This window comes from Chlorocebus sabaeus, chromosome 14 (genome assembly GCF_047675955.1).
Source record: "Chlorocebus sabaeus isolate Y175 chromosome 14, mChlSab1.0.hap1, whole genome shotgun sequence".
Taxonomy (NCBI): domain Eukaryota; kingdom Metazoa; phylum Chordata; class Mammalia; order Primates; family Cercopithecidae; genus Chlorocebus; species Chlorocebus sabaeus.
Genome location: NC_132917.1, coordinates 90324323 through 90350821, shown reverse-complemented (window position 1 = coordinate 90350821; position 26499 = coordinate 90324323). Strand labels below are relative to the sequence as shown.

General features: G+C 36.9%; 2 gene segments (V, D, J or C); both read left to right on the top strand.

Annotated features, from left to right (window-relative positions):
- LOC103241327 (immunoglobulin kappa variable 2-24-like) overlaps positions 1-26499 on the top strand; it is a 978355-nt gene that overhangs the window by 794638 nt on the left and 157218 nt on the right.
- Positions 11113-11751, top strand: LOC140713396 (Ig kappa chain V-III region PC 3741/TEPC 111-like). The segment is given in 2 exon segments: positions 11113-11183; positions 11429-11751. Coding segments are annotated over 2 exon segments (372 nt in total).

The window sequence follows — 26499 nt, the reverse complement described above, 5'->3', positions numbered from 1 at the left end:
GGAATCCACTCTAGACAATCTGCATTTGGGACTAGACTAAAAATCTCTGCTAGCTGAGATTTTAAAAACCATTTTATTGAGATAATTGACATACAAAAAAAACTGTACATATTTAATGTACACAGTTTCATTAGTTTGAAGATTAGTACACATCCATAAATCCATCACCACAATCAATGCTATAAGGAGCCTCTATTTGGGTATGGGAAGGAAACACACAACTGGGTATGTATTCTAGTGAAAAGCATTATGGGTTTGGACATCTTGGGTTGATAAAGTCTACGGCACAAAGACTACAGGATGTGCAACAGTGTTATATAAATGAATCAAAGTTCTGTTTACTGCCCTCGAAGTTGTGTATTGCTAAACTGCAGGTTTATTTTAAAACTACTACCATCAAGTTCAAATTTTACACAACTAATTATTTCAAAAATAGCCCTCAAATTTTATTTTTTTGCCATTTAGACACTGCTTGCTTTGTATATGCCAGGAAACCTCACCTGCTGCCAATAAATAAGGTAAGATTCAGGAAATAAAATCCCCAAACTGCAACTGTCCTCTGGAGCTTTCTGACCCAGGGGCTCCCCATCTTGCTGCTGTGTGACATCACCTAGACACATAAGCCCCATTCTCCAGGGTCCCTTTCCTCACGTGTTTTCTCATTTCCCTTCCTTTCTGAATAGCAACCTGGCACCATCAACTCTGCAAAGACTCCTGCTGTGAAGGACTTGTCCCCGTGAGCTCCTCAAAGTTTCACCCAATAAATGTGTGTGCTACTGCCACTCTGTGGTCACCTCTTTTTCCTTGATAAGCCCCCAAATCCCCTACAAATAGGGTCATACTCCACCCTACCAACACTGAATCCAGTTTAACGGACACAAACAATTCCACTGCCAAGACTCTTCTTTCCCAAGTCATATATATATATATATATATATATATATATATATATATTTACTTTATATATATATATCATGTATACATTATATATGATATATATATATATATAACTCCTGCACAAGAAAGATCAAGACAGAGGGGAAGTTTACAACTCTGAGTCCCCTGCTCCCTTAAGGCAGAAAGTCACCATTTCCACTTTCTGATGAAGATATTGTCTCATTATTATCTCACTGTGACTAAGAGTAACCACCAAACAATTCATTCACCTATTATATCTTACTTTAATGTTTTTGATTGTTGTTCATTGGAAATAAAACAAAGTAGTTAAAACACAATTTTAGTTGATTTCATGTAATATATATAATTACATATATGTATATGTATATCATGTGCTTTTACACTTATGAACCCCCAAACAGAATTTGACAAGAAAGTTGAACTACAAGAAAACAGATCTATGTAAGTCCGTCCTCATGTAGTTGAATGTGGCCAAGACTGGAGACCCACAGTGACCTGCTTCCCACCTGGATCTAAACATAGGCTGTTCTTACAAATTTCATCAATTCTTATCTTTGTCCAGTGTAGAGTGACCCACTTTAGCTGCTGTTGTCAACGTTTTGGCATGGTATATTAATATACAGAAGGGGGAGATTCCCGTTTAGAATTAAGAATATTATACTCCTAGTCTATTGACAGTATGAGAAAATTTCAAAGGCTTTTTCTGATGAAAGAATTCTTACAAAATTTTACATGTTCTGAATACTTAAGGGCAACAGATTTCGAGATAAAATAACCAATTACAAGGCAGACTTTTTAAAGGTTTATCATTAATTTTTACTGGTAATAGCAATACTCTGAAATTCAAAAAAGATTATTTTGTAAGAATAATATTTTTAATAATTGATTTATGATCAAAGAAAACATGACAAATCTGTCACTGTTACTCATTTTCCCACAATTCAAGTTGCTATATTAGATAGTGGAAATAACTAATTATTTTTTAAGAAGCTATGTTTTTAAAGAGCTCATTTTTAGAGTAGTTTTGGAAGGTGCGGATTCTCGTATCTTTCTCTGACATGGGCAAAACCTCCCCAGTTATCAACATCCCCCACCATAGTGAACCTACATTGATACAACATTATCACCCAGAGTTTAGATTAGGGTTTCTTAGTTTAAATTAGGGTTCACTTATGATGTTATACATGTTATAAGTTTTTCAAAATGTCTAATAGGAAATATCCATCTTTGTAATATCAGACATAGCAGTTTCACTGCCCTAAAAATTGTTCATCTCCTCCATTCATCCCCCACCCTCCAAATCCCTAACTACCACTGATCCTTTAACTGTCTCTATGGTTTTGTCTTTTACAGAATATCATACAGTTAAAATAATATAATATGCAGTCTTTTCAGATTGACTTTTTCACTTAGTAATATGCATTTAAATTTCCTCCGTGTGTTTTCATGGTTTGATAGCTTCTTTATTTTGGGCAATGAATAATATTCCATTCTCTGGATGCTCAATTGTGTTGGATGCACAAGAATTGACACTGAATTAAATCAATTAATTTTTAACTACTGAATCAGCCTTTCATACCTAGCATAAATTCAACTTGGCATACTATATTGTACAGTGTTTTTTGTACATTGTTGTAGTCAATTTGCTAATACTTTGTGGAGGATTTTTGCATCTATTTTCATGAGAAATAATTGTAGTTCTATTTTCTTGTAATGTCTTTGCCTGGTTCTGTTAGTAGACTAGTATTTCCCTCACAGAATGACTTAGGAAGTATGTCCTTTGTTTCTATCTTGTGAAATAGATTGAGAATTTGAAGAATTTCTTCCTCAAACATTTGTAGAATTCACCATTGAATCCATCTGAATCTGGTGCTTTATTTTTTAAAACGGTTGTTAGTTATTTATTCAATTTATTAAATATATAAAATATTTGTAGGCCAGTTTATACTGTCTATTTCTTTTAGTTAGTTTTGGTAGATTCCTTCTTTCAAGGACTTTGTCCATTTCATCAAAGTTATCAAGTTTGGTTCATAGCATTGTTTATAATATTCCTATAACATCCTTTTACGCTTCATGGTATCTGTAGTGATGTCCCCTCTTTCACTTCTGCTATTAGTAATGTGTGTGCTTTCTGTGTTTCCTTAGCTTGGCTTGAGACTTATCAATATTATTTGTATTTTCATAGTATTAGTTTTCAATTTTTTTTTCTGTTGACTTCCTGTTTTCAATTTTTTTATATCTGCTCTAACATTTATTTCCTTTCTTCTGCCTAATTTAGATTTAATTGATCTTCTTTTTCTAATTTCATACAGTGAAAGCTTAGATGACTGATTTTAGATTTTTCTTCTTGCTAATTTATACATTTGATAATATGAATTTCCCTCTTGCTGCATTCCACAAATATTGATGAGTCATGTTTTTATTTCCATTTAGATCAAAATCTTCTAAAATTTCTCCTGAGATTTCTTTTTTGACTCTTTTGTTATTTGGAAGTGTGCTGTTTAATCTCCACATATTTGGGTATTGTCTGCATTTTGGTATTGATTTATATTTTAATCCCATTGTGGTTTGAGAGAAGGCACTGAGTGATTTCTATTTTTTTAAATATGTTACTGTGTGTTTTATGACCCAGAATTAAATCTATCACAGAGAATATTCCATGTGATCTTGACAAAATATGTGTTTGGACAAAATAGTGTGCAGATGGCAATTATACATAGCTCATTGATAGTGTGTTGAGTTTGACTGTTTTTATGGGTTTTCTGCCTGCTGGATCTGTCTATTTATGATAGTGAAGTGTTGAAGCCTTTAATTCTAATTGTGGACTCAGCTGTATCTTCTTGTAGTTCTATCAGTTTTTGCCTCATTTATTTTGACAGTCTGTTGTTAAGCTCACGTATGTTAAGCATTGCTTTGTCTTCTTGAAGAATTTGCCCCTTTTTCATTTGTAATGCTCTTTCTGTCCATGATAACTTTCCTTGCTTTGAGATCTTCTTTTCTGAAATTAATATAGTTACTTGTGGTTTCTTTTGATTAATATTAGCATAGTATATATTTCTCCATCATGTACTTTTCAATCTATATGTGCCTTAATGTTATAATTAGATTTCTTACAGACACCATAGAGTTGAATCTTACTTTTTGTTATACCCTAATAATAAATCTTTTAACTTGTACATTTAGACACTTGATGCTCCAACTAATTATTGATGCCTTGGATTAATGTCTACCATATTTTCACTGTTTTCTATTTATTGTCCTTGGGTTTTTTTTTTTCTATTTTTATCTTCTACTTGTTTCTGCCTTTTTATGGTTTTAATTTAGCATCTTATACATTTCTATTTTCTCTCTTTTATTAGCATATTAGATTTTTTCACCACTTTTAGTGTTGTTCTGAAGTTTTCAAGATACATTTACAACTAATCCAAGCCCACTTTCAAATACTCCTATAACATTTCACAGGTCATGTGAGTACCTGATAATAACAAAGTATTCCTAAGTTTTTCCATTTGTTGCATTATTGTCATTCATTTCACTTATATGTAAGTATAAATAAGTATACATATATGTGTTATGTATTTATATATGTAAATGTATACATCAGCATGCATAATAATCACATTACTATTATTTTGAAAAAAATTTATAACAGTTAAGAATAAGAAAAATATGTTCCTTAATTTTTCCTTCACTTATTTCTTCTTGATGCTCTTCTTTTATGCAAATTCAAATTTCTGACCTATACTATATTCCTTCTCTCAAAAGAACTTTTCTTTCTCTATTTGTTACAAAGCATGTTTACTGGCAACAAATTTTCCAGATTTTTGTTTGTCTGAGAAAGCCATCATTTATCACTTCCTTTTGAAGGATGATTTCATAGAAAACAGAATCCTAGGTTGGTGGTTTTCTGCTCTCAGCACAAAACACGTCACTCTCCTCTCCTCTTGCCTGTGTTGAAGTGAAGAATCCTTCCTGTTTCACAGAAGTTGGATACAATATTTACATTTGCTCCTCTACACAAAAGGTTTGTTTCTCTTATGTTCATGCTCTTTCTCTCTCTCTTTTCAATATTTTTTCTTTGTTTTTGACTTCCTATAGTTTAAAAATTATATGCTCAAGTGTTTTTTGTTTTTGTTTTTGTTTTGTTTCTTTGTTTGTTTTGCTTGTTTGCTTATTTTGGCATTTATATTGCTTGGTGTTCCTGATCTTCCTGGATCTGTGGTTCCATGTCTGACATTAATTTAGAAATATTTTTAGTCAATACTGTTTCCTTTATCACCCCTCCACCCCGTCCTCCTCCTTTTTCTTCGTGTTCGTTAACCTATTTGCCTTTTGCCCAAGAGTACTTGCTGGCAGCACTTGCAACTACGGTGTTTACCTCAAGAAGAAGAAAGTGAGAATGTGACCAACATTCCACGATGATACTGTGATTGAAGCAGACACCAGAAATGGAAAGAAAACTAAGAAGCCATATGTCATTGTGGACCCTAATGAGAAGATGGGAGCAGTGGACTCAGCTGATTTGATGCTCGCTTCTTCAGAAAGCACAAGATTTGGTCTAAGGAAGTATTTCACTACCTTCTAAACATTACAGTGCTGACTGAACCTCTACATCCTGTTCAAGAAGGATAATCCTGAGCACACGATTAGCCATGTAAACTTCAGACTGACATGGATTGAAAAAACGCTGTTAAAGCATCACAAGCCAGGGCAGCAAAGTCTTCCAGGTCACCCTTGCTCTGATGATGTCATACCTCTTCACCTGTGTGGAAGACCTTTCCCCAAGAGCATACCACCAACATCAGGCAAATGAAATCCAACGGGTCGCTGCAAAGTTTGCTACTTGTACAAAGACAAGCCTAGCGAGACAACCTGAAGAGAAATGTGATATTTTTGTGTGGAATGTGATATTCCACTTTACGTTGTTCTTGCTGTGAAATTTACCACACAAAAAATTATTAAATACTGATTATCATATACATGTCTGTTATATTAGGATTAGAGACAAGTTCTGTTTAGAAATAATTCCAAGAATAGATTTTATATTTTATTTCACGTTGAAAATCAGTCAGATTTGCTTCATCCTCAAAGAGTGTGTTTATGTAAAATCACATGAACACCGGCAGAAAACTGTACTTTTTTTTCTAAAGAGAAAAAGGGTTAAACAATGTAACACCTTTTGTATCTGTCTCACAGTTCTTGGGCCTTTGGTTTTCAGTCTTTGTTCTCTTTTCTTTTCTGTTTTGGAGATTTCTGTCAATATACTCTCAAAATCAGACTCTTTTTTTCTCAGCCATACCCAGTCCTTTCTGTTACAGTGTTCTGTTTTGTTTTGTTTTTTAATCTCTAGCTTTTTTTTTTTTTCTGCTTTTTCTTGGGATCTTCATCTTTCAGTTTACATTTCTCCTCTTTTAAAAATTACAACATCCCTGCCATGTCTGGTTTCGATGCTTGCTTGATCTCTTCAAACCGTGTCTTTTTGCCTTTTATTATGCCTTATAATTTTTACTTGACAGCCAGATAAAATATATTGGGTGAAGGGAAGTGCTAGAAATAGGCCTTTAATAATATGGGGGTAAGGTGTAGGGGAAGAGAAGCATTCTATACTCCTATGCTTAGGGTTCAGTGCTTTAGTGAGCTTATGTCTGTGGACTGTTAACATCACAAGTGTCTCTTTGCTTCTTTCTCCACCCGTGTAGGTGGGACAGGATGCTAGACCTGGATGGAGTTGAGAATTTCTCTTTCCCCAGTCAGTTAGACAATAATAAAACTGTATGTAGCACATTAGGCTGGGTAAATAGTTTCTCCCTAGAGCTGAGCTTAAGAACAGAGTGCTCTGACTTCCTCCGTATATAATTGTGTCACGATTTTTGGTTTAATCAACTTACTGTGCTTCTATTAGTGAGAAAACTATAGTCACCCCAAGAAACATGAATCATATTTAATATATGAAAAAAATTACTATCCTGTGTATGCTATAGTTCTGTGGTTTTTCTTGTAGGTTCTCAAACCTTGGATTATGTGTTATAAAAACACATTTTGCATTTCTGCTTGTACACTTGATATTGTATAATAAACAGGTAAATTGCATGAAATTAACTCTTTCAAAAGTTGCATGATTTTTCATAATATGAAAATAGCACAATTTATTTAGCCATCTCTTACTGATAGGCATTCAGATGTTTCCTTAGACAACACGGAGTTTTTATCTATAGGCAATTTTCTTAGTAGTAAGTTTGGGCCAACAAGTATACATATTCTAAATTTCACTCCAATAGTGAGCGGAGATTACTTAGGAAAGTCTGTAGAAATCCACATTGCAGCCACCAAAGTAATGGCTTTTCCATCCCCCTCCATTCCCACCAGCAGGGGGAGGCATAAGACTTTAAGTTTTTTACCAATTATTTCATGGAAAATGGCAATTCATTTTTTTTCAAGGTTTTCAAGTAATAAAGCTTATGATATTTTTTACTTTTTGTTTTTACATAGTTATAGGTTCATGGGAAGTTGCAAAGAAATATACAGAAGTCTCATGCATCCTCATTCAACTTCCTCCAATGCTGACATCTTTCAAAGTATAGTACAATACCAAAGACAGGAAATTAACATTGGTGTCATCCATAGAACTTAATTCAGTTTTCACAAGTTACACATGCACACAATTTTTGTTTGTTTATGCGATTGTGTTTATGTGTGTGTAGCTCGATGTGAATGAATCATGTATGTGGCCTTCTATAACCACCACGGTAATCAAAAAACTCAGCTAAATCACCACAAGACTCCTGGTGTTACCCTTTTACAGCCACACTCACCTTCTCTACCCTATCCTTAACATCATACCATAAGTACCATTTTGAGATTGGCTTATTTCGCTGAGCATAATACCCTTGAGGCTCATCGAAGTTGGGTATAGCAATAGTTTATTGCTTTTTATTTCTGAATGTATTCTATGATATGATTACCCCAGTTTATTTAACTGTTTACTTACCGAAAGACATTTGGGTAATTTCTTTGATTTAGCTACTATAAATAAAGCTTCTGTGAACATTTGTGTACAAATTTCTGTATAATAACGTTTTATTTCTCTGAGATAATTGCTCAAGAGTTCATTTGCTAAATTGCATAAGTCCACTTTCAATTTATTACAACCCTTTAAGAGAGATTTTTTTCAGATCAAAAACTTCAATTTAGGTGAGGTGTAATTTATTAATTTTTCATTTTATGGATTATTTTTCTAATTTAAATTTGCTTTCTTTATCATTTTGTGAGATGTCTTTGTTATAGTTTATTTTTGTTTTTATACATATTGATTTTCTTCAGTGTATAATTTTGTGTTTGACATTGATTTAAAACTTCTACTTACAAACTTTATATTAGGTTTCTGTTGCTTTCTTTATATATTTATTTTTTGTTTCTTTTAGAATTCCTTTTTCTTCTGGCTTACAAATAGTCTCTTTAAATACCAAGTCAGATATATATTCATATAAATCTTTGTTATATATTTTTTATAGATTTATCTTTTAATATTTATGTATTCAATAAATATGTAATTCATATATATGTTATGGTGGCGTATTTTAACATACCTTCACTTAAACATATTGACATTCTGGTCATTATGTTATTACGTTTTATTTCATATGTTATTTTATTAAATTCTATAATTAAAACACATCAACTATCCATGTATACTGGGTGCCTGTTTTCTGTCCTTTCTATAATTATCTGTAATTGATTTTTTTGCCTTTTATTCTGAACTTTATTCCTTTACTAAGTTTACCTTATGTGTCTTTGACTCCATTTATTTCTTTGCCTGATTACATTTTTTCTATGTTATAATTACTAGTTCTGCTTTACTTTTTAAATCCTGTACCTGTAGCCAGACACATTTATTTTACCTATTATTTTCTTGCTAATTATCTCATCCTTGAAAATAAATTTAAGGGCTTTTTTTTGGTGTGTCTTCTAAATTTACAATCATTTGCTGCAGAAAATACTGTTGTTTTACTAGAGTACATCGTTTTCAGAGGAGTTATCTAGCTTATTATTTACTTGCTATATATTTTTGTCAGTCATATAGCCCTCTCCCATGGTATGTTTGTAATTATTCAGTATTATTTCACTTCAAATTACTTACCCTTGATGGGGTTGCTTTATCCAAGTCTTCTATTTGCCAAAATATGGTATAGTTCAACATTTCTTGATTGCTCCAAACACATGTGGGTGCATTTTATCATTACCTTACCTACCTCCACCTCAGAACTGAGTCTGAGGACTGTGTCCTTGCGGGTTGTGTTTAGTAGGTCTTTTTTACCACTTGGTTGCTGGAGAAAGAGTAGAAGACAGAGGACAGGACAGTGGATAATTTAAAGTGATCAAGTTTGTCTCTATTTTCTACAGGCTTCTTAATGATCAGTCTTCTTGGCAGCCTAAAAAAAAAGAAATGCAAATTTCACCCCAATCGTCTACCTTTTACTTCCTACCTCTGCTTCTGTCCTCCTCCACCCAGAGTTGTAGGAGGGGGAAAAGCTCAGGGATTGTCCCAACCCTAATCATGGCACAAAAGTGCCAAGAGTTCAGGTGAATTTTTTCAGGACTTTCCTCATGGCATACCAGCTCCACTGAAATATTTTATCTTTCTTTTCAATCCACAAATTGATGCTTGCCCTGTTTTCCCGAGATATCTACTAGACATCTGAAAGGTTGAAGTATGAAAACTTCTTAAATTTCTTGAAAATGTTCTTTGTTTCTTCGAGGAATACTCAAATTCCATTATTCTTACTTTCTTCTAGGGGAATAGAGCTAGGTAAGCCTAATTTAATTATTTAGGAAAAACAAGAGGGTTATAGAATTTTCCACTCAAACTCACCACACTAATCTAAGTTCCCACTCTTCATCTCCTTTGCCCTAAGGTGTAGCTGGAATTCTCAGGTGTTCATTTTCAACTGTTTATAAAAATGTAGATTTAAGGTGTAGAAAAACCATTATTGTAATTCTACCTAGATCCTTTGGGAAACCACTAATTTATTTTAGTCTAAATAAAATAAAATAAAATTTTAAAAACATAAAAACAACTCTCAGAGTGATAAAAGAAAACTTTTAGTTAAGTAGAGCTAATATGCATGTTCATATCAATGAAAAATAGAACTGAGTAATCAGGGACTCAAGTGCACAGTTGGAAGCAGTGTAGAGGGACCTCTCTGGCCCTGAACTCCATCACAAGTAACAGAATAGAATCCTGGAGTGGAGCTCACGGAGAAGTGGTGATTGGCATCATGCTCCCTGGCTTTTCAAGTTCCTTGTAGCCTTTTGTTGGTGTCCGCACTTTTGAAGACGCAGTCCCCTCTTCCAGACATTTTAGACTGGTTTTGGTGGGGGAAAACCTTCACCTATGCGGGGGTGAGAGTGCCAACTGACTGGTGTGGACACCCTCTCTTGCTGTAGGAGGAGATGGAGTTCCTTAGCTCTCAGTTTCCAGTGGCAAGGCAGATGGAACCAGCAGGAATTGGGGGATGGTTATTCTCCACTCTGAATAGGATCCACTACGATGAGTCTTCTGCCTCTGAGGTCCTCTGGTGGATACAGCATTGGTTTCAGGACTAAGCAGATGGAGAGACCCTGCCTTGTCCACACTGAGGCAAGTTCCTTGATTAGTTTAGTTTTCCAGTCTTCATCAAGGTTTCATACTCACCCCCCTCATCCTTTCCAGATCATGATAACATTTATAGACTTGTTTAAATACCACTCACTCAGTGGAACAAACTTCCCCTTCCCGTATGAACCAGTTTCATAAAAGCCACCCAACTTGCTTTCTCTTTCTCACCATGATAACAACTTAAAATGCATGATTATTGATAATGATCAAAAATTTTAATTTTGAATAATCAAAAGTATTTCTGAAATAACATATCCAAATGGCAGGGCAGCCCCAGTACACTCCTCCACATGGTATCTCAAGTACACTGGCAGGCAAAGATCCAATAGAAAAAGTCACAAAATCCCTTGGGACATGCTTGAGCTACCCTAGGAAATGTTTTGTTAGCCCCAACTCCCACTGGGTGAAATAAGAGCAGGTGTCCCCTTTGAGCACCAACCCAAACTTTTCTGAGCTGATTTGCATGTTGGGTCATTAGGCAACGGTCCAAGCTGCTTAGAGCATCCTTAAAGGCAGCTTGTCAGGGGCCCTGAGGAGCAGCCTCTAGTTCAGCTCTCAGAAATGGGGTCCTGGGCTCCTTTCCTGTGGATCCTCCTGCTCTGGGCTCCAGGTGAGGGGGTATAGAGAAACATCGGGCAAACTCATGTGGCCACCATTGTTTTTTGTTCTTGGTTGGGTTCTTGGTTGTTGGATTTAAGGCATTCATTGGAGGTTGTAAGTTCCCCAGTTATCTTTTGTTTTCTGGTTACTCAAGATGCTGCATATGACTGTGGTTACAAGTGTCACCAATGCATGGGCCTACCTGGGGACAGTCTCACTATATCTGATATAGTTTATTTGTCTTTATCTTTTCAGGATGCAATGGGGACATTGTGCTGACCCAGTCTCCAGCCTCTTTGGCCGTGTCTCCAGGGCAGAAGGCCACCATCACCTGCAGAGCCAGTGAGAGTGTCAGTCTCTTCGGAATAAACTTCATTCACTGGTATCAGCAGAAACCAGGACAACCTCCTAAACTCCTGATTTACCAAGCATCCAATAAAGACACTGGGGTCCCAGCCAGGTTCAGCGGCAGTGGGTCTGGGACCGATTTCACCCTCACAATTAATCCTGTGGAAGCTGATGATGCTGCAAATTATTACTGTCTGCAGAGTAAGACTTCTCCTCCCACAGTGCTTTAGGCCTAAACAAAAACCTCCCCAGGCAGCTGCTCCCTGAGGCTCTAATCCCTCAGATGTGGCTTTTTATCCAGGTCCATCAGCCTGCTGCCATAGGCTTGTTTGAACAAAGGGTCAAACTATCAGAAAATCCATAAATTGATGTTTGTGTGTGTGCACGTGTGTGTGTTACAACCAGCTTTATAATTTAATAATATCTTTACTGTATCAGGACCTCTCAGAAATGTTCTACTTCTCAATGTATATTTTTATGTCAAAGACCCTTACCAACAGAAGAATTTCAAACTTTAAGAAAATTTTGTAGTCATTTTTTTAAAATGCTCTGAATAATCAAAATTATTGCCATATCTTTCAGATATAGGTGGCCTTCTCACCTGAATTTTGACTTTTCTCCACTTTTATTTGCTGAATCCACATTAAAAGGCTTTTCTAGTTATTTAGAAACCTAACAATTGTAAGGTAATTATTTCTGCTGATTTAATTTAGATGTCTCTGTCTCTGTGCCTTTCCCAAAAGTTAGATTCTCAGCTCTAGGTTTAATAACTTGTCTTTTACTCCTCATGCAGTGTTCATGTCCTTTTTCTTTTTTCTTTTTTTTTCCAGTGTCTCACTCTGTCACCCAGGCTGGAGGGCAATGGCACAATCTTGGCTCATGGTAGCCTCCACCTCCCAGGTTCAAGTGATTCTCTTGCATCAGTCTCTCAAGTAGCTGGGATTACAGGTGCCTGCCACCACGCCCAGCTAATTGTTTATATTTTTAGTAGAGATGGGGTTTCACCATATTGGCCAGCCTGGTCATGAGCTCCTGACCTCATGATTCACCCGCCTCGGCCTCCCAAAGGGCTGGGATTACAGGTCCTTTTTCTGTGATATTTTCCACGTCCATTGTCAAGGTTTTCTCTCATCTTCTCTCTTTTTGCTTTTCTAATTGCTCTAGCACTACAGGTAGAGTGGACTCCAGAAGTGCAAGTGTGCATAGTAACGATCATGAAAAAATTAGTGATCCTGTGTCCCTCCATCCCTACCTTGGCCTCCCTCAGTCTTCTGCATCCTCCACAAAGGAAGCAGAGAAACTCTGGCAAAATAGGCTTTTGCAGCATTTCAGTCTAATAAGAGTTACATTGGTTTCTAAATTTGTAACCGTATCTCACTACATCTGAAATTTCATTATTAGTTGACTGTTTGCCCATGCAAATTATCATAATCACACACTCAGTGGCTTAAATTAACACACTTTCATAATTCACACGCAGTTTCTATGAGTCGGGAGTCTGGGCACAGCTCATCTGGGTCCTCTCTTCAAGGTTTCGCAGGCTATAGTCAAGGTGTTGACCAGTCTGCATTCTCACCTGGAGACTTAAAGGGTCTGCTTCTGTGATCATTCAAGTTGTTGACAGAATTATTTTCATAGTAACTCTAAGGCTGAGGGTCCTGGCTTTTTACTGGCTGTTGGATGGAGATCACCCTAAGGTCCTAGAGAACATCTGAAGTTTCCTGCCACATGGGCTACTAATAATCAAACCAGCTAGGAGAATTTCTTGGTAACAAAAAGAGTTCAGTTCCTCTTTTAGTGGCTTTGACCTAATTAAGTCAGATCCACTCAGAATAATCTCCCTTATGATTAACTCACACCCAACTGATTCAGGACCCTGATTGCATCTGCAAAGTACCTTCAGCTTTGCAATATTGTCTATGCTAGAAGGAAGTCACAAATTCTGCCCAGACTCAAGAAGAGGGAATTACACTGTTTATGAACACCAGTGGTTGTGTATCATGGAACCCACCTAGGACTGTCCACTAAAGCTGTCATACTGCCTAAGTGTTTTGTTTGTTTTTATTCTCTTTCTCTCAAATGACCCCTGCCCTAAGGGGATTAAATAAGGAAGCTTCCCCTGGTAATATGTTCTTACCAGCATCAGACAAACAGATCCCTCAAAATAGTGTTTTCATCCCAGCTTCTCACGTTCCTCCTGTTACTTCCTGAGTGAGGCAGTGGTGAAGGTTTCCTCTATAGAGTAGAAGATTCGAAATAAATAAATAATTGTATAAATATTGGCCTGTAATTACCTGTATTAGTAAAGAAAGAAAGAATATCTAAAAACCAATGGGATAGTTTCTATCCTAAGAGACTAGAAAAAGAGGAGCCAGCAAGATTCACAGCAAGCAGATGGAAGAAAATAATAAAAAATGAGTATAAATCCATGAAGTAAAAGACAGAAAATCATTGAAACCAAAAGTTGTGTATTTGGAAAGACTGGCAAAATTGAAAATCCTTTATGACTTTTGAAGAACAAAAGAGAAGGCCAAGATTATTAAAATCAGGGTTGAAATAAGGGATATAACTGCCTACCCTACAGAAACTTTAAAAATATTGTAAGAGAATATGATAAACAATATTATGTTATTAAATTAGATAATTTAGATGAGATAGCCCAAAACTAATTCAAAAACAAATAGAAAATATGAATAGAACTATAACAAGAGAAGAAATTTAAAAATTTCCGATAAAGAAAAGCTGAGGCCCAGTGCAGTGGCTCATGCCTGTAATCCCAGCACCTTGGGAGGCCGAAGCGGGCAGATCACGCGGTCAGGAGATTGGGACCATCCTGGTTAATACAGTGAAACCCCGTCTCTACTAAAAATACAAAAAAAAAAAAAATCCAGGCCTGGTGGTAAATGCCTGTAGTCCCAGCTACCGGGAGGCTGAGGCAGGAGAATGGCATGAACCCAGGAGGCGGAGGTTGCAGTGAGCCCAGATCATGTCACTGCACTCTAGCCTGGGCGACAGGGGGAAACTCCGTCTCAAAAAAAAAAAAAAAAAGAAAAAAGAAAAGAAAAGTTGAGACTACATGGCTTCACTGGTGAATTCTATCAAGCATTTAAACAATAAATATTACCAATCTTCCATAAATTATTTCAGTAAACAGAGGTGAAAAGAATCCTTCCCAACTCATTCTATGAAGCCAGTATTACCGTAATAACAAAGTCAAACAAAGACAGTCTAAGAAAACCATAGACCAATATCCCCTATTAATGCATGTGAAAACATTCTCAAAAGATATTAATAAATAGAATCCAGTAGCATATAAAAATGATTATACACCTTAATCAAAATGAGATTTATTAAACAATGCAAGGTAGATTGACATCTGAAAATCAATAATGTAATATGTCGCATAAATACAAAAACTGTAATCATCTCAAGAAATGGAGAAAGCCATTTGATAAAGCTCAAAACTCTTTTATGACGAAAGCTCTCAACAAAGTAGTAAGAGAAGGAAACTTTCTTTGCCTTACAAAGGATATATATGAAAAACCTACAGCTAACATCAAATTTAAAGTTAAAAGAATGCTTTCCTTCTAATATTATAAACAAGCAAGGATATTCACTCTTGCTACTCAATTCAACACTGCACTGGATGTTCTTATCAAGCAATCAAGCAAAAAAAAATGAAAAATAAAATACATCAATATTTAAAAGAAAGAAGTAAAATTATTTTAACTACAGAAAATATAATCCTGTATGTATATTAAATGATAAGGAATATGTGTCTCCCACCACTACACATATAATCTGCTAGTAACAAACAACTTTGGCAAAGTAACACAATAAAATATGCATTATGCACAAATAAATTTTATCTCTCTATACAGTTACATTTTATTATGTTTCAATAGATATCTGTAAGCTCACAAATGCTGAATTAACAAATATTGAGCCATTGGTCCTAGTGGTAGTACTGGTTTATGTTCCTGTGAGCCTCTGGTCACATTTTCATTAGCTGATCAATATGTAACTTTTTGTGTGAGTATCTTAAACAGATTATATATATCTGATAAAGTCTTAAATATAGGCATATACATATAGGCATGCCTGTAGGTTTGGTTCCAGACCACTGCGATAAAGCAACTATCACAATAAAGTGAATCACACAAACTTTTGGGTTTCTGAGTATATATAAAAGTTATGTTTATACTATACTGTAGTCTATTAAGTGTGTAATAGCATTATGTTTTAAAAACAATGTACGTAATTTAAAATACTTCATTACTAAAAAATGGTAATACCTATCTGAGCCTTCAGTGAGTAATCTTTTTGCTGGTTGAGAGTTTTGTCTCAATGTTGTTGGCTACTGGCTGATCAGGGTGGCAGTTGTTGATGGTTGGGGTGATTGTGGAATTTCCTAAAATAAGACAGCAATAAAGTTTTCCTCATTGATTGAATTTTCCTTTAATTAAATATTTCTCTGTAGCATGACATACTTTTTGATAGCATTTTACCTATAGCAATACTTCTTTCAAAATTGGAGTCAATCCTTGAGCCCTACTGTTGCTTTATCAACTAAGTTTTTTTTTATACAATTATGAATTCTTTGTTGTCACTGTAACCTTGCTCACAGCATCTTCACAGCAGTAGATTCCCTCTCAATAAACTATTTTATTTGCTCATTCATATGAAGTAACTCCTCATCCATTCATGTTTTACTGTCATATTGCAGCAATTCCGTTACATCTTCAAGTTCTACTTCTTTTCTTTTCTTTATTTCTTCTTACAAATGGGATACATGTGCAGAACGTGCAGGTTTGTTACATAGGTATACTTCTAATTCTAGTTCTCTTTTAATTTTACTACATCTTAAGTTACTCCACTGAAGTCTTGAACCCCTCAAAATCATCCATGAGGGTTGGAATCAACTTTTTCAAACTTCTGTTAATCATTCTCAAAAACATCCATGAGGGTTGGAATCAACTTTTTTCAAACTTTCGTTAATATTGATCTTTACATTTTGGCATGTTTTTACAATGGCTGGTACCGGTTGTTCCTTTCCATGTTTAGTGCTTCCTTCAGGAGCTCTTGCAGGGCAGGCCTGGTGGTGACAAAATCTCTCAGCATTTTCTTGTCTGTAAAGGATTTTATTTCTCCTTCACTTATGAAACTTAGTTTGGCGGATATGGAATTCTGGGTTGAAAATTCTTTTCTTTAAGAATGTTGAGTATTGGCCCCCACCCTCTTCTGGCTTGGAGAGTTTCTGCCGAGAGATCCGCTGTTAGTCTGATGGGCTTCCCTTTCTGGGTAACCCGACCTTTCTCTCTGGCCTCCCTTAACATTTTTTCCTTCATTTCAACTTTGGTGAATCTGACAATTATATGCCTTGGAGCTGCTCTTCTTGAGGAGTATCTTTGTGGCGTTCTCTGTATTTCTTGAATTTGAATGTTGGCCTGCCTTGCTAGATTGGGGAAGTTCTCCTGTATAATATCCTGCACAGTGTTTTCCAACTTGGTTCCATTCTCCCCATCAATTTCAGGTACACCAATCAGACGTAGATTTAGTCTTTTCACATAGTCTCCTATTTCTTGGAGTTTTTTTTCATTTCTTTTTACTCTTTTTTCTCTAAACTTCTCACTTCATTTCATTCATTTGATCTTCAGTCACTGATACCCTTTCTTCCAGTTGATCAAATCAGTTACTGAAGCTTGTGTGTGCACCACATAGTTCTCATGCCATGGTTTTCAGCTCTATCAGGTCATTTAAGGACTTCTCTCCATTGGTTATTCTAGTGAGCCATTCGTCTAATCCTTTTTCAAAGTTTTTAGCTTCTTTGCGATGGGTTTAAGCTTCCTCCTTTAGCTTGGAGAAGTTTGATCGTCTGAAGCCTTCTTCTCTCAACTCGTCAAAATCATTCTCCATCCAGCTTTGTTCTGTTGCTGGCGAGGAGTTGCAGTCCTTTGGAGGAGGAGAGGCACTCTGATTTTTAGAAATTTCAGCTTTTCTGCTCTGTTTTTTCCCCATCTTTGTGGTTTTATCTACCTTTGGTCTTTGATGATGGTGACGTACAGATGGGGTTTTGGTGTGGATGTCCTTTTTGTTTGTTAGTTTTCTGTCTAACAGTCCGGCCTCTCAGCTGGAGGTCTGTTGGAGTTTGCTCGAGGTCCACTCCAGACCTGTTTGCCTGGGTATCAGCAGCAGAGGCTGCAGAAGAGTGAATATTGCTGAACAGCAAATGTTGCTGCCTGGAAGCTTCATCTCAGAGGGGTACCCAGCCATGTGAGGTGTCAGTCTGCCCCTACTGGGGGATGCCTCCCGGTTAGGCTACTTGGGAGTGAGGGGCCCACTAGAGGAGCAGTCTGTCCATTCTCAGCTCTCAAGCTCCATGCTGGGATAACCACTACGCTCTTCAAAACTGTCAGAGAGGGACATTTAAATCTGCAGAGGTTTCTGCTGCTTTTTGTTTGGCTATGCCCTGTCCCCAGAGGTGGAGTCTACAGAGGCAGGCAGGCCTCCTTGAGCTGCAGTGGGCTTCACCCATTTCAAGTTTCCTGGCCGCTTTGTTTACCTACTCAAACGGAGGCAATGGCAGGCACCCCTCCACCAGCCTCGCTGCCGCCTTGCAGTTAGATCTCAGACTGCTGTGCTAGTAATGAGTGAGGCCCCGTGGGCGTGGGATCCTCTGAGCCAGGAGCAGGATGTAATCTCCTGATGTGCCATTTGCTAAAACCCTTGGAAAAGCGCAGTATTAGGGTGGGAGTGACCCAATTTTCCAGGTGCTGTGTGCCATGGTTTCCCTTGGCTAGGAAAGGGAATTCCCTTACCCCTTGTGCTTCCTGGGTAAGGCAATGCCTTGCCCTGCTTCAGCTCTCGCTCAGTGGGTTGCACCCACTGTCCTGCACCCACTGTCCGACATGGCGCAGTGAGATGAACCCAGTACCTCAGTTGGAAATGCAGAAATCACCCGTCTTCTGCGTCACTCACGCTGGAAACTGTAGCCTGGAGCTGTTCTTATTCGGCCATTGATGCTAGGAAGAAACTGCATTAACTAACAAGCAAAATAATCAGCTAACATCATAATGACAGGATCAAATTCACACATAATAATATTAACCTTAAATGTAAATAGGTTAATGCTCCAATTAAAAGACACGGACCGGCAAATTGGATAAAGGGTCAAGACCCAACAGTGTGCTGTATTCAGGACACCCATCTCACATGCAGAGACACACATAGGCTCAAAATAAATGGATGGAGGAAGATCTACCAAGCAAATGGAAAACAGAAAAAGGCAGGGGTTGCAATCCTAGTCTCTGATAAAACAGACTTTAAACCAACAAAGATCAAAAGAGACAAAGAAGACCATTACAAAATGGTAAAGGGATCAATTCAACACGAGTTACCTGACTTCAAACTACACTACAAGTCTACAGTAACCAAAACAGCATGGTACTGGTACCAAAACAGAAATATAGACCAATGGAACAGAACAAAGCCCTCAGAAATAATACCACACATCTACAGCCATCTGATCTTTGACAAACCTGAGAAAAAGAAGAAATGGGGAAAGGATTGCCTATTCAATAAATGGTGCTGAGAAAACAGTCTAGCCATATGTAGAAAGCTGAAACAGCATCCCTTCCTTACACCTTATACAAAAATTAATTCAACATGGATTAGAGACTTAAATGTTAGACCTAAAACCATAAAAACCCTGGAAGAAAACCTAGGCAATACCATTCAGGACATAGGCATGGGCAAGGACTTCATGTCTAGAACACCAAAAGCAATGGCAACAAAAGCCAAAATTGACAAATTGGATCTAATTAAACTAAAGAGCTTCTGCACAGCAAAAGAAACTACCATCAGAGTGAACAGGCAACCTACAGAATGGGAGAAAAGTTTTGCAATCTACTCATCAGACAAAGGGCTAATATCCAGAACCTACAAAGAACTTGAACAAATTTACAAGAAAAAAACAAACAACCCCATCAAAAAGTGGGTGAAGGATATGAACAGACACTTCTCAAAAGAAGACATTTATGCAGCCAACAGACACATGAAAAAATGTTCATCGTCACTGGCCATCAGAGAAATGCAAATCAAAACCACAATGAGATACCATCTCACACCAGTTAGAGTGGCAATCATTAAAAAATCAGGAAACAACAGGTGCTGGAGAGGATGTGGAGAAATAGGAACACTTTTACACTGTTGGTGGAACTGTAAGCTAGTTCAACCATTGTGGAAGACAGTGTGGTGATTCCCCGAGGATCTAGAACTAGAAATATTATTTGACCCAGCCATCCCATTACTGGGTATATACCCAAAGGATTATAAATCATGCTGCTATAAAGACACATGCACACGTATGCTTATTGGGGCACTATTCACAATAGCAAAGACTTGGAACCAACCCAAATGTCCATCAGTGACAAACTGGATTAAGAAAATGTGGCACATATACACCATGGAATACTATGCAGCCATAAAAAAGGATGAGTTCATATCATTTGTAGGGACATGGATGCAGCTGGAAACCATGATTCTCAGCAAACTATTGCAAGAACAGAAAACCAAACACCACATGTTCTCACTCATAGATGGGAACTCAACAATGAGAACACTTGGACACAGGAAGGGGAACATCACACACTGGGGCCTGCCTTGGGGTGGGGGGAGGGGGGAGTGATAGCATTAGGAGATATACCTAATGTAAATGACGAGTTAACAGGTGCAGCACACCAACATGGCACATGTATACATATGTAACAAACCTGCATGTTGTGTACATGTGCCCTAGAACTTAAAGTATAATAAAAAATAAAAAATAAAAAAAACAAGAAAAAAGAAATATACAATGCATTGTTATTTTTTAAAAAGAAATATACAATACATTGTTATACATTGTTATTAAACAATACATATATTGATCTTTTGGCCAGCTCCCATGAATCACAAATTTTCTTAATGGCATATAAAATAGTGAATCCTTTCCAGAAGGTTTTTAATTTACTTTGCCCAAATCTATCAGAGGAATCACTATCTACAGCAGTTCTAGCCCTTATGAAATGTAGTTCTTAAGCAATAAAGCTTGAAAGTCAAAGTTACTCCTTGATGCATGAACTGAAGAATTAATGTTGTGTTAGCAGGCATGAAAACAACATTCATCTCCTTGTACATGTCCTTCAGAGTGCTTCGGTGACTAGGTGCATTGTAAATCAACGAGCAGTAATATCTGAAAGACATATTTTTTTCTGAGCAGTAGGTCTCAACAAATATTTGGTAAACCATGCTCCAAACGGATGTGCTGTCATATAGGTTTTGTAGTTCCATGTATACAGCACAGGAAAAGTAGACTTAGTATAATTCTTAAGGGCCCTAGGATTTTCAGAATGGTAAATGAGCATTGACTTTGACTTAACTTAGGTCATTAGCCACATTATCTTAATAAGAGAGTCTGCTTGTCCTTGGAAGTTTTTAAGCCAGGAACCTCTCTAGCTATGAAAGTCTTAGATGGCATCATCTTCCGACATAAGACTGTTTCATCTACATTGAAAATCTGTTGTTTAGTGTAGCCACCTTCGTTAATAATTCTAGCTAGATTGCCGGGCGCGGTGGCTCAAGCCTGTAATCCCAGCACTTTGGGAGGCCCACACGGGCAGATCATGAGGCCAGGAGATGGAGACCATCCTGGCTAACCCGGTGAAACCCCGTCTCTACTAAAAAATACAAAAAAAAAAAAAAAAAAAAACACTAACCTGGCGAGGTGGCAGGGGCCTGTAGTCCCAGCTACTCGGGAGGCTGAGGCAGGAGAATGGCCTAAACCCAGGAGGGGGAGCTTGCAGTGAGCCGAGATCCGGCCACTGCACTCCAGCCTGGGCAACAGAGAGAGACTCCATCTCAAAATAATAATAATAATAATAATAATAATAATAATAATTCTAGCTCGATCTTCTGGATAGCTTGCTGCAGGTTCTCCATCAGCACTTTGCTGCTTCACCTTCCACGTGTATGTCATGGGGGTGGCTTTTTTCTTTAAACATCATGAACCAACTTCTGCTGGCTTCAAACTTTTCTTCTGCAGCTTCCTCACCTCTTTCAGCCTTCATAAATTCCATGAGTTTGGGCCTTCCTCTGGATTAGGCTTTGGATTAAGGGAATGTTGCGGCTTGAGCTTCTATCCAGATCGCTAAAACTGTCTCCATATCAGCAATAAGGCTGTGTTGCTTTGTAGACATTCATGATGTGTTAACCGGAGTAGCACTGTTAACTTTCTTCAGGAAGTTTTTCTGTGCATTCACAACTTGGCTAACTGGGGCGAGAGGTCTAGCTTTTGGTCTATCTAAGCTTTTGACATGCTTTGCTCACTAAGTCTAATCATTTCTAGCTTTTGATTGATAGTGAGAGACGTGACTATTTCTTTGACTGTAACTCTTACAGATCATTATAAAGTTCTTAATTAGCCTAATTTTCATATTATCGTGTTTCAGGAAATAGGGAGGCCCAACGAGAAGAAAACAAGGAATGGCCAGTTACTGGAGCAGTCACCGCACACACATTTATCAAGTAAGTTTGCATCTTACATACGTGTGGTTTGTGTGTTTTGTGGTTCCTTAAAGCAATTATAATAGTAACATCAAAGATCACTGAATACAGATCACCCTTATAAATATAATAATAATGAAAAAGTTTAAAATATTGTGAAAATTAGCAAAATGTGATACAGAGGCACAAACTGAACACATTCTTTTGGGAAAATGGTGTTGATCGACTTGCTCAACCCAAGGTTGTTACAAACCTTCAATTTGTAAAAAACAGTATCTTCAAAGAGCAACAAAGTGAAGTGCAGTAAAACAAGGCATCTTCCTATACACACACACACACGCGCACACACGATTTATTAACATTGAACTCATGGCCAAAAACACTATGACTTGCGCCTGAACAAAGTTTATCTAGCACACATATTTTATTCATAAGACACATGGCAGACTTCCTGTGCTTAGGAACACTAAACAGCAATTCAGCATTATGTTTGGGGAACACTTATAACAGCAAAATTACCAACAGAAAGAACAAAATTGAGCAAAAGGACGCTTGTTTACAGTATGAGAAGTGAAACAAGATGACAGAGTGTGGCTTTGTTAAACCTCAGCTGGGAGCATGCATGTTCGGTGGCTCAATCTTTTTGCCACTCTGTGCATGTCCACAAATGAGAATAAAAGCACCCTGTGTATTGACTTTGGGATTACATTAAATTTTAGCAGGCAAGCAAACTCACAAATATGGAATACACAAATAGGATTGACTACTGTTGATCAATAACTTGAAAATAAAGTATAAAAACAATGAACAAACTTTGACAAGAAGAAAATACTTATGAATATATTTAACAAAAAAGAGATATGCTGAAAATTATAAAACATTACTGAGAGAAACTAAAGAAGACCTAAATAAGTGAAGAGACATTTCATTTTCATGGATTGGAAGATTCAATATTATTAAGATGATAATTCTCTCCAGTGTGATCTACAGATTCAACACAATTTGAGTCAAAATGCCAGCAGCCTTCTTATAGAATTTGGTGAACTGATTCCAAAATTTATATGAAAATTCAGAAGACTTCAAATAACCAAAACAACTCTGCAAGAAAATTGAAGTTGGAGGGCATAAAAATTTCCAGTTTCAAAACGTACAGTGGACCCTCTAACAATGTGGGAGTTAAGGGCCCAGACGCTGTGCACAATAGAAAATGTATGTTTAATGTTTGAATCCCCAAAAATCTAACTACTAATAGCCTGTTGTAGACTGGAAGCCTTATCAATTGTGTAAACAGTTGATTAGCTCATATTTTGACTGTTATATGTATTACATACTGTATTTTACAATAAAGTAATGTAGAGAAAAGAAAACGTTTTAAGAAAATTATAAAGAAGAGAAAATATATTTACTATTCATTAAGTGAAAGTGGATCATTATAAATGTCTTCATCCTTATCGTATTCACATTGAGTAGGCGGAGGAGGAGGGAGAGGAGAGATTGGTCTTGTTATTTCAGATGTGGCAGAAAATCCATGTATGAGTGAACCTGCGCAGCTTACATCAGTGTTGTCCAAGGATCACCTATACTATAAAGCAGAGAACAACTATAAACTACAGTTTTCAGGACAAGATGGTACTGGCACAAAAATGAACTTATAGATCAGTAGGATGGAATTGAGAATCTAGAAATAAACCTTTACATTTTTGGTAAGTTATTTTTTACAATAATGCCTAGAAAATTAAATGGGAGGAAGGATAGATTTTCAATCGGTATCTATAGGTGAAAAGACGAATTTAGGCCCTGACCTCTTGCCATGCACACTAGATCGAAATAAATCAGAGACTTAATTTTATTTTTTAACTTTTAAGTTCAGGGGTACATATGCAGGATGTACAGGTCTGTTACATGTGTCATGGGAGTTTGGTCTACAGATTATTTCATCACGCAGGTATTAAGCCTAGTATCCGTTAGTTATCTTTCTCCCACCCCCCACCTTCCTATAGGCCCAAGTGTGTGTTGTTCCCCCTTATGTGCCCATGTGTTCTCATCATTAACTCTCATTTATATAAGTGAGAACATGCAGGGTTTGGTTTTCTGTTCCTGTGTTAGTTTGCGGAGGATAACAGCAGATGGTTATAGGTGTGAGGACATATTTCTGGGCTCTCTATTCTATTCCATTGGTCTACGTGTCTGTTCTTGTACCAGTACCATGTTGTTTTGATTACTGTAGCCATGTAGCATGATTTGAACCTGGGTAATGTGATGCCTCTAGCTTTGTTCTTTTTGCTTATGATTGCCTTGGTTATTCAGACTTTTTTGTTATTGTTGTTCCATATGAACTTTAAAATAGTTTTTTTCTAGTTTTATGATGAATGTCAGTGGTAGTTTAATGGGAATAGCATTGAATCTATAAATTGCTTTGGACAGTGTAGCCATTTAATGATACTGATTCCTCCTATCGGTGAACATGGAATGTTTTTCCATTTGTCTGTGTTGTTTCTGATTTCTTTGAGTAGTGGTTTATAGTTCTCCTTGCAGAGATCTTTCACTTCCCTTGTCAGCTGTATTTCTAGGTATTTTATTACTTTTGTGCCAACTGTGAATGGGAGTTCGTGATTTGGCTCTCGGCATGACTGTTGTTGGTGTATAGGAATGCTGTATGAATGTATGAATGGTGTATAGGAAAGCTAGTGATTTTTGCACGTTGATTTTGTATCCTGTGACTTTGCTGTAGTTGCTTATCCAGCTTAAAAAGCTTTGGGACTGAAATGATGACGTTTTCAAGATACAGGATCATGTCATCTGCAAACAGGGATAGTTTGACTTCCTGTCTTCCTATTTGAATGCACTTTATTTCTTTTTCTTGCCTGATTGCCCTGGCCAGAACTTCCAATACTCAATTGAAAAGGAGTGGTGTGAGATGACATCCTTGTCTAGTGTCAGTTTTTAAGGGGAATGTTTCCAGCTTCTACCCATTCCTAAAAGCTGAAATTATAAAGCCTTTAGGTTAAAACTTTTCCATCTCCGGGTTCATCAAATATTTCTTAGTTACAATATCAAAAGCTCAACTTATGAAAGAAAATGCCAATATACTAGGTTTCACTAATGTTCAAAATATCTGCATTTCAAAGGATACCATTAAAAAATGAAAAGACAAACCACAGACAAGAGAAATTATTTATAAACCATTTATCTGATAAATGCCATATTTCCAGAATATATAAGTCATAAGACAACTCAATTCAACAATGAACAAAATATTTTAGTATAAATGTTATGGAAGAAGATACATGAACAGATAGTAAGCACATGAAAAAGTGCTCAACATTATTAGTCATTAGCAAAAATCAAATTAAATTCACAATAGGCACCATTCCATATACACTATAATGATTTTGATAATAGTTTAAAAAACAGACAATAACAAAAGTTGGTGCCAGACAAAAAAGGTTCCATGGTGACAGAAAAGGAGCCTTCATACACTGTTGGTGCAAATGTTAAATGATGCAGCCACGTTTGAAAACAGTTTGGCAGTTTTTAAAAAACAAACAGAAATTTATCATATGGCTCAGCATTTCCACTTGTAGAGGTCTATCTGAGAAAAATCAAAACCAGTGTCCACACAAAGACTTACAGGCAAATATTCATAGCAGCATTGTTGATCATCATATAACCAAAAAGTGCAAAGGACCTGATTGTTCCTCAACCTGTGAATAGATAAATAAAATCCATATAGCAGAATACTATCCAAAAACAAAAAGGAATGGACTACTGATACATGCTAAAACAGGGATGAACCTAAACTTAGTTTAATGGAAAGAAACCAGATAGAAACGACTACGCATGTATTATTCCATTTATATAGAATGTTCATATCAGGCAATCAATAGAGGGAAAGTCGATTAATAAATGCCTGAGACTGGGAGTGGAAATAAAAATAGCTGCTGGTCTGCATAAGGGATCCTTCAGGGGGTGATTAAAATGTTGCAAGATTAAACCCTTGTTATCTACAACTTTGCAAATTTACCATAAGTCATTGATTTGCACACTTAAAATAGGTGCTTTTCAGGGTTTGACACTGTACTTTAATAAAACAATTTAAAAATTCCACTGAGGACTTTGATTTTGTGACTGATCTACCTTGGACTTTCACCTGGGTAAAAGACACCTGAGGAGCTGAGCCTGGAACTACACTTCCCCTACAGATGTGGTGGGTGCAAAGGAGTGTTGATTATGGTGAATCTGCACACTGATAAGGGCTTCTGGCAGCTGGACTTTCTTTGCACATCTGGGGAGGGCGTGGGTCAGAGTAGATAGGCAATGTTATCACGCAGAGCTCTGGAATCCTCCACTGTGGGGACTGTTTCATAATCACTTCCCAAAGGCATGATCTCTCAGCTCCCTCTTGGGGTCTGAATATGCAATGACACTATGGTTTT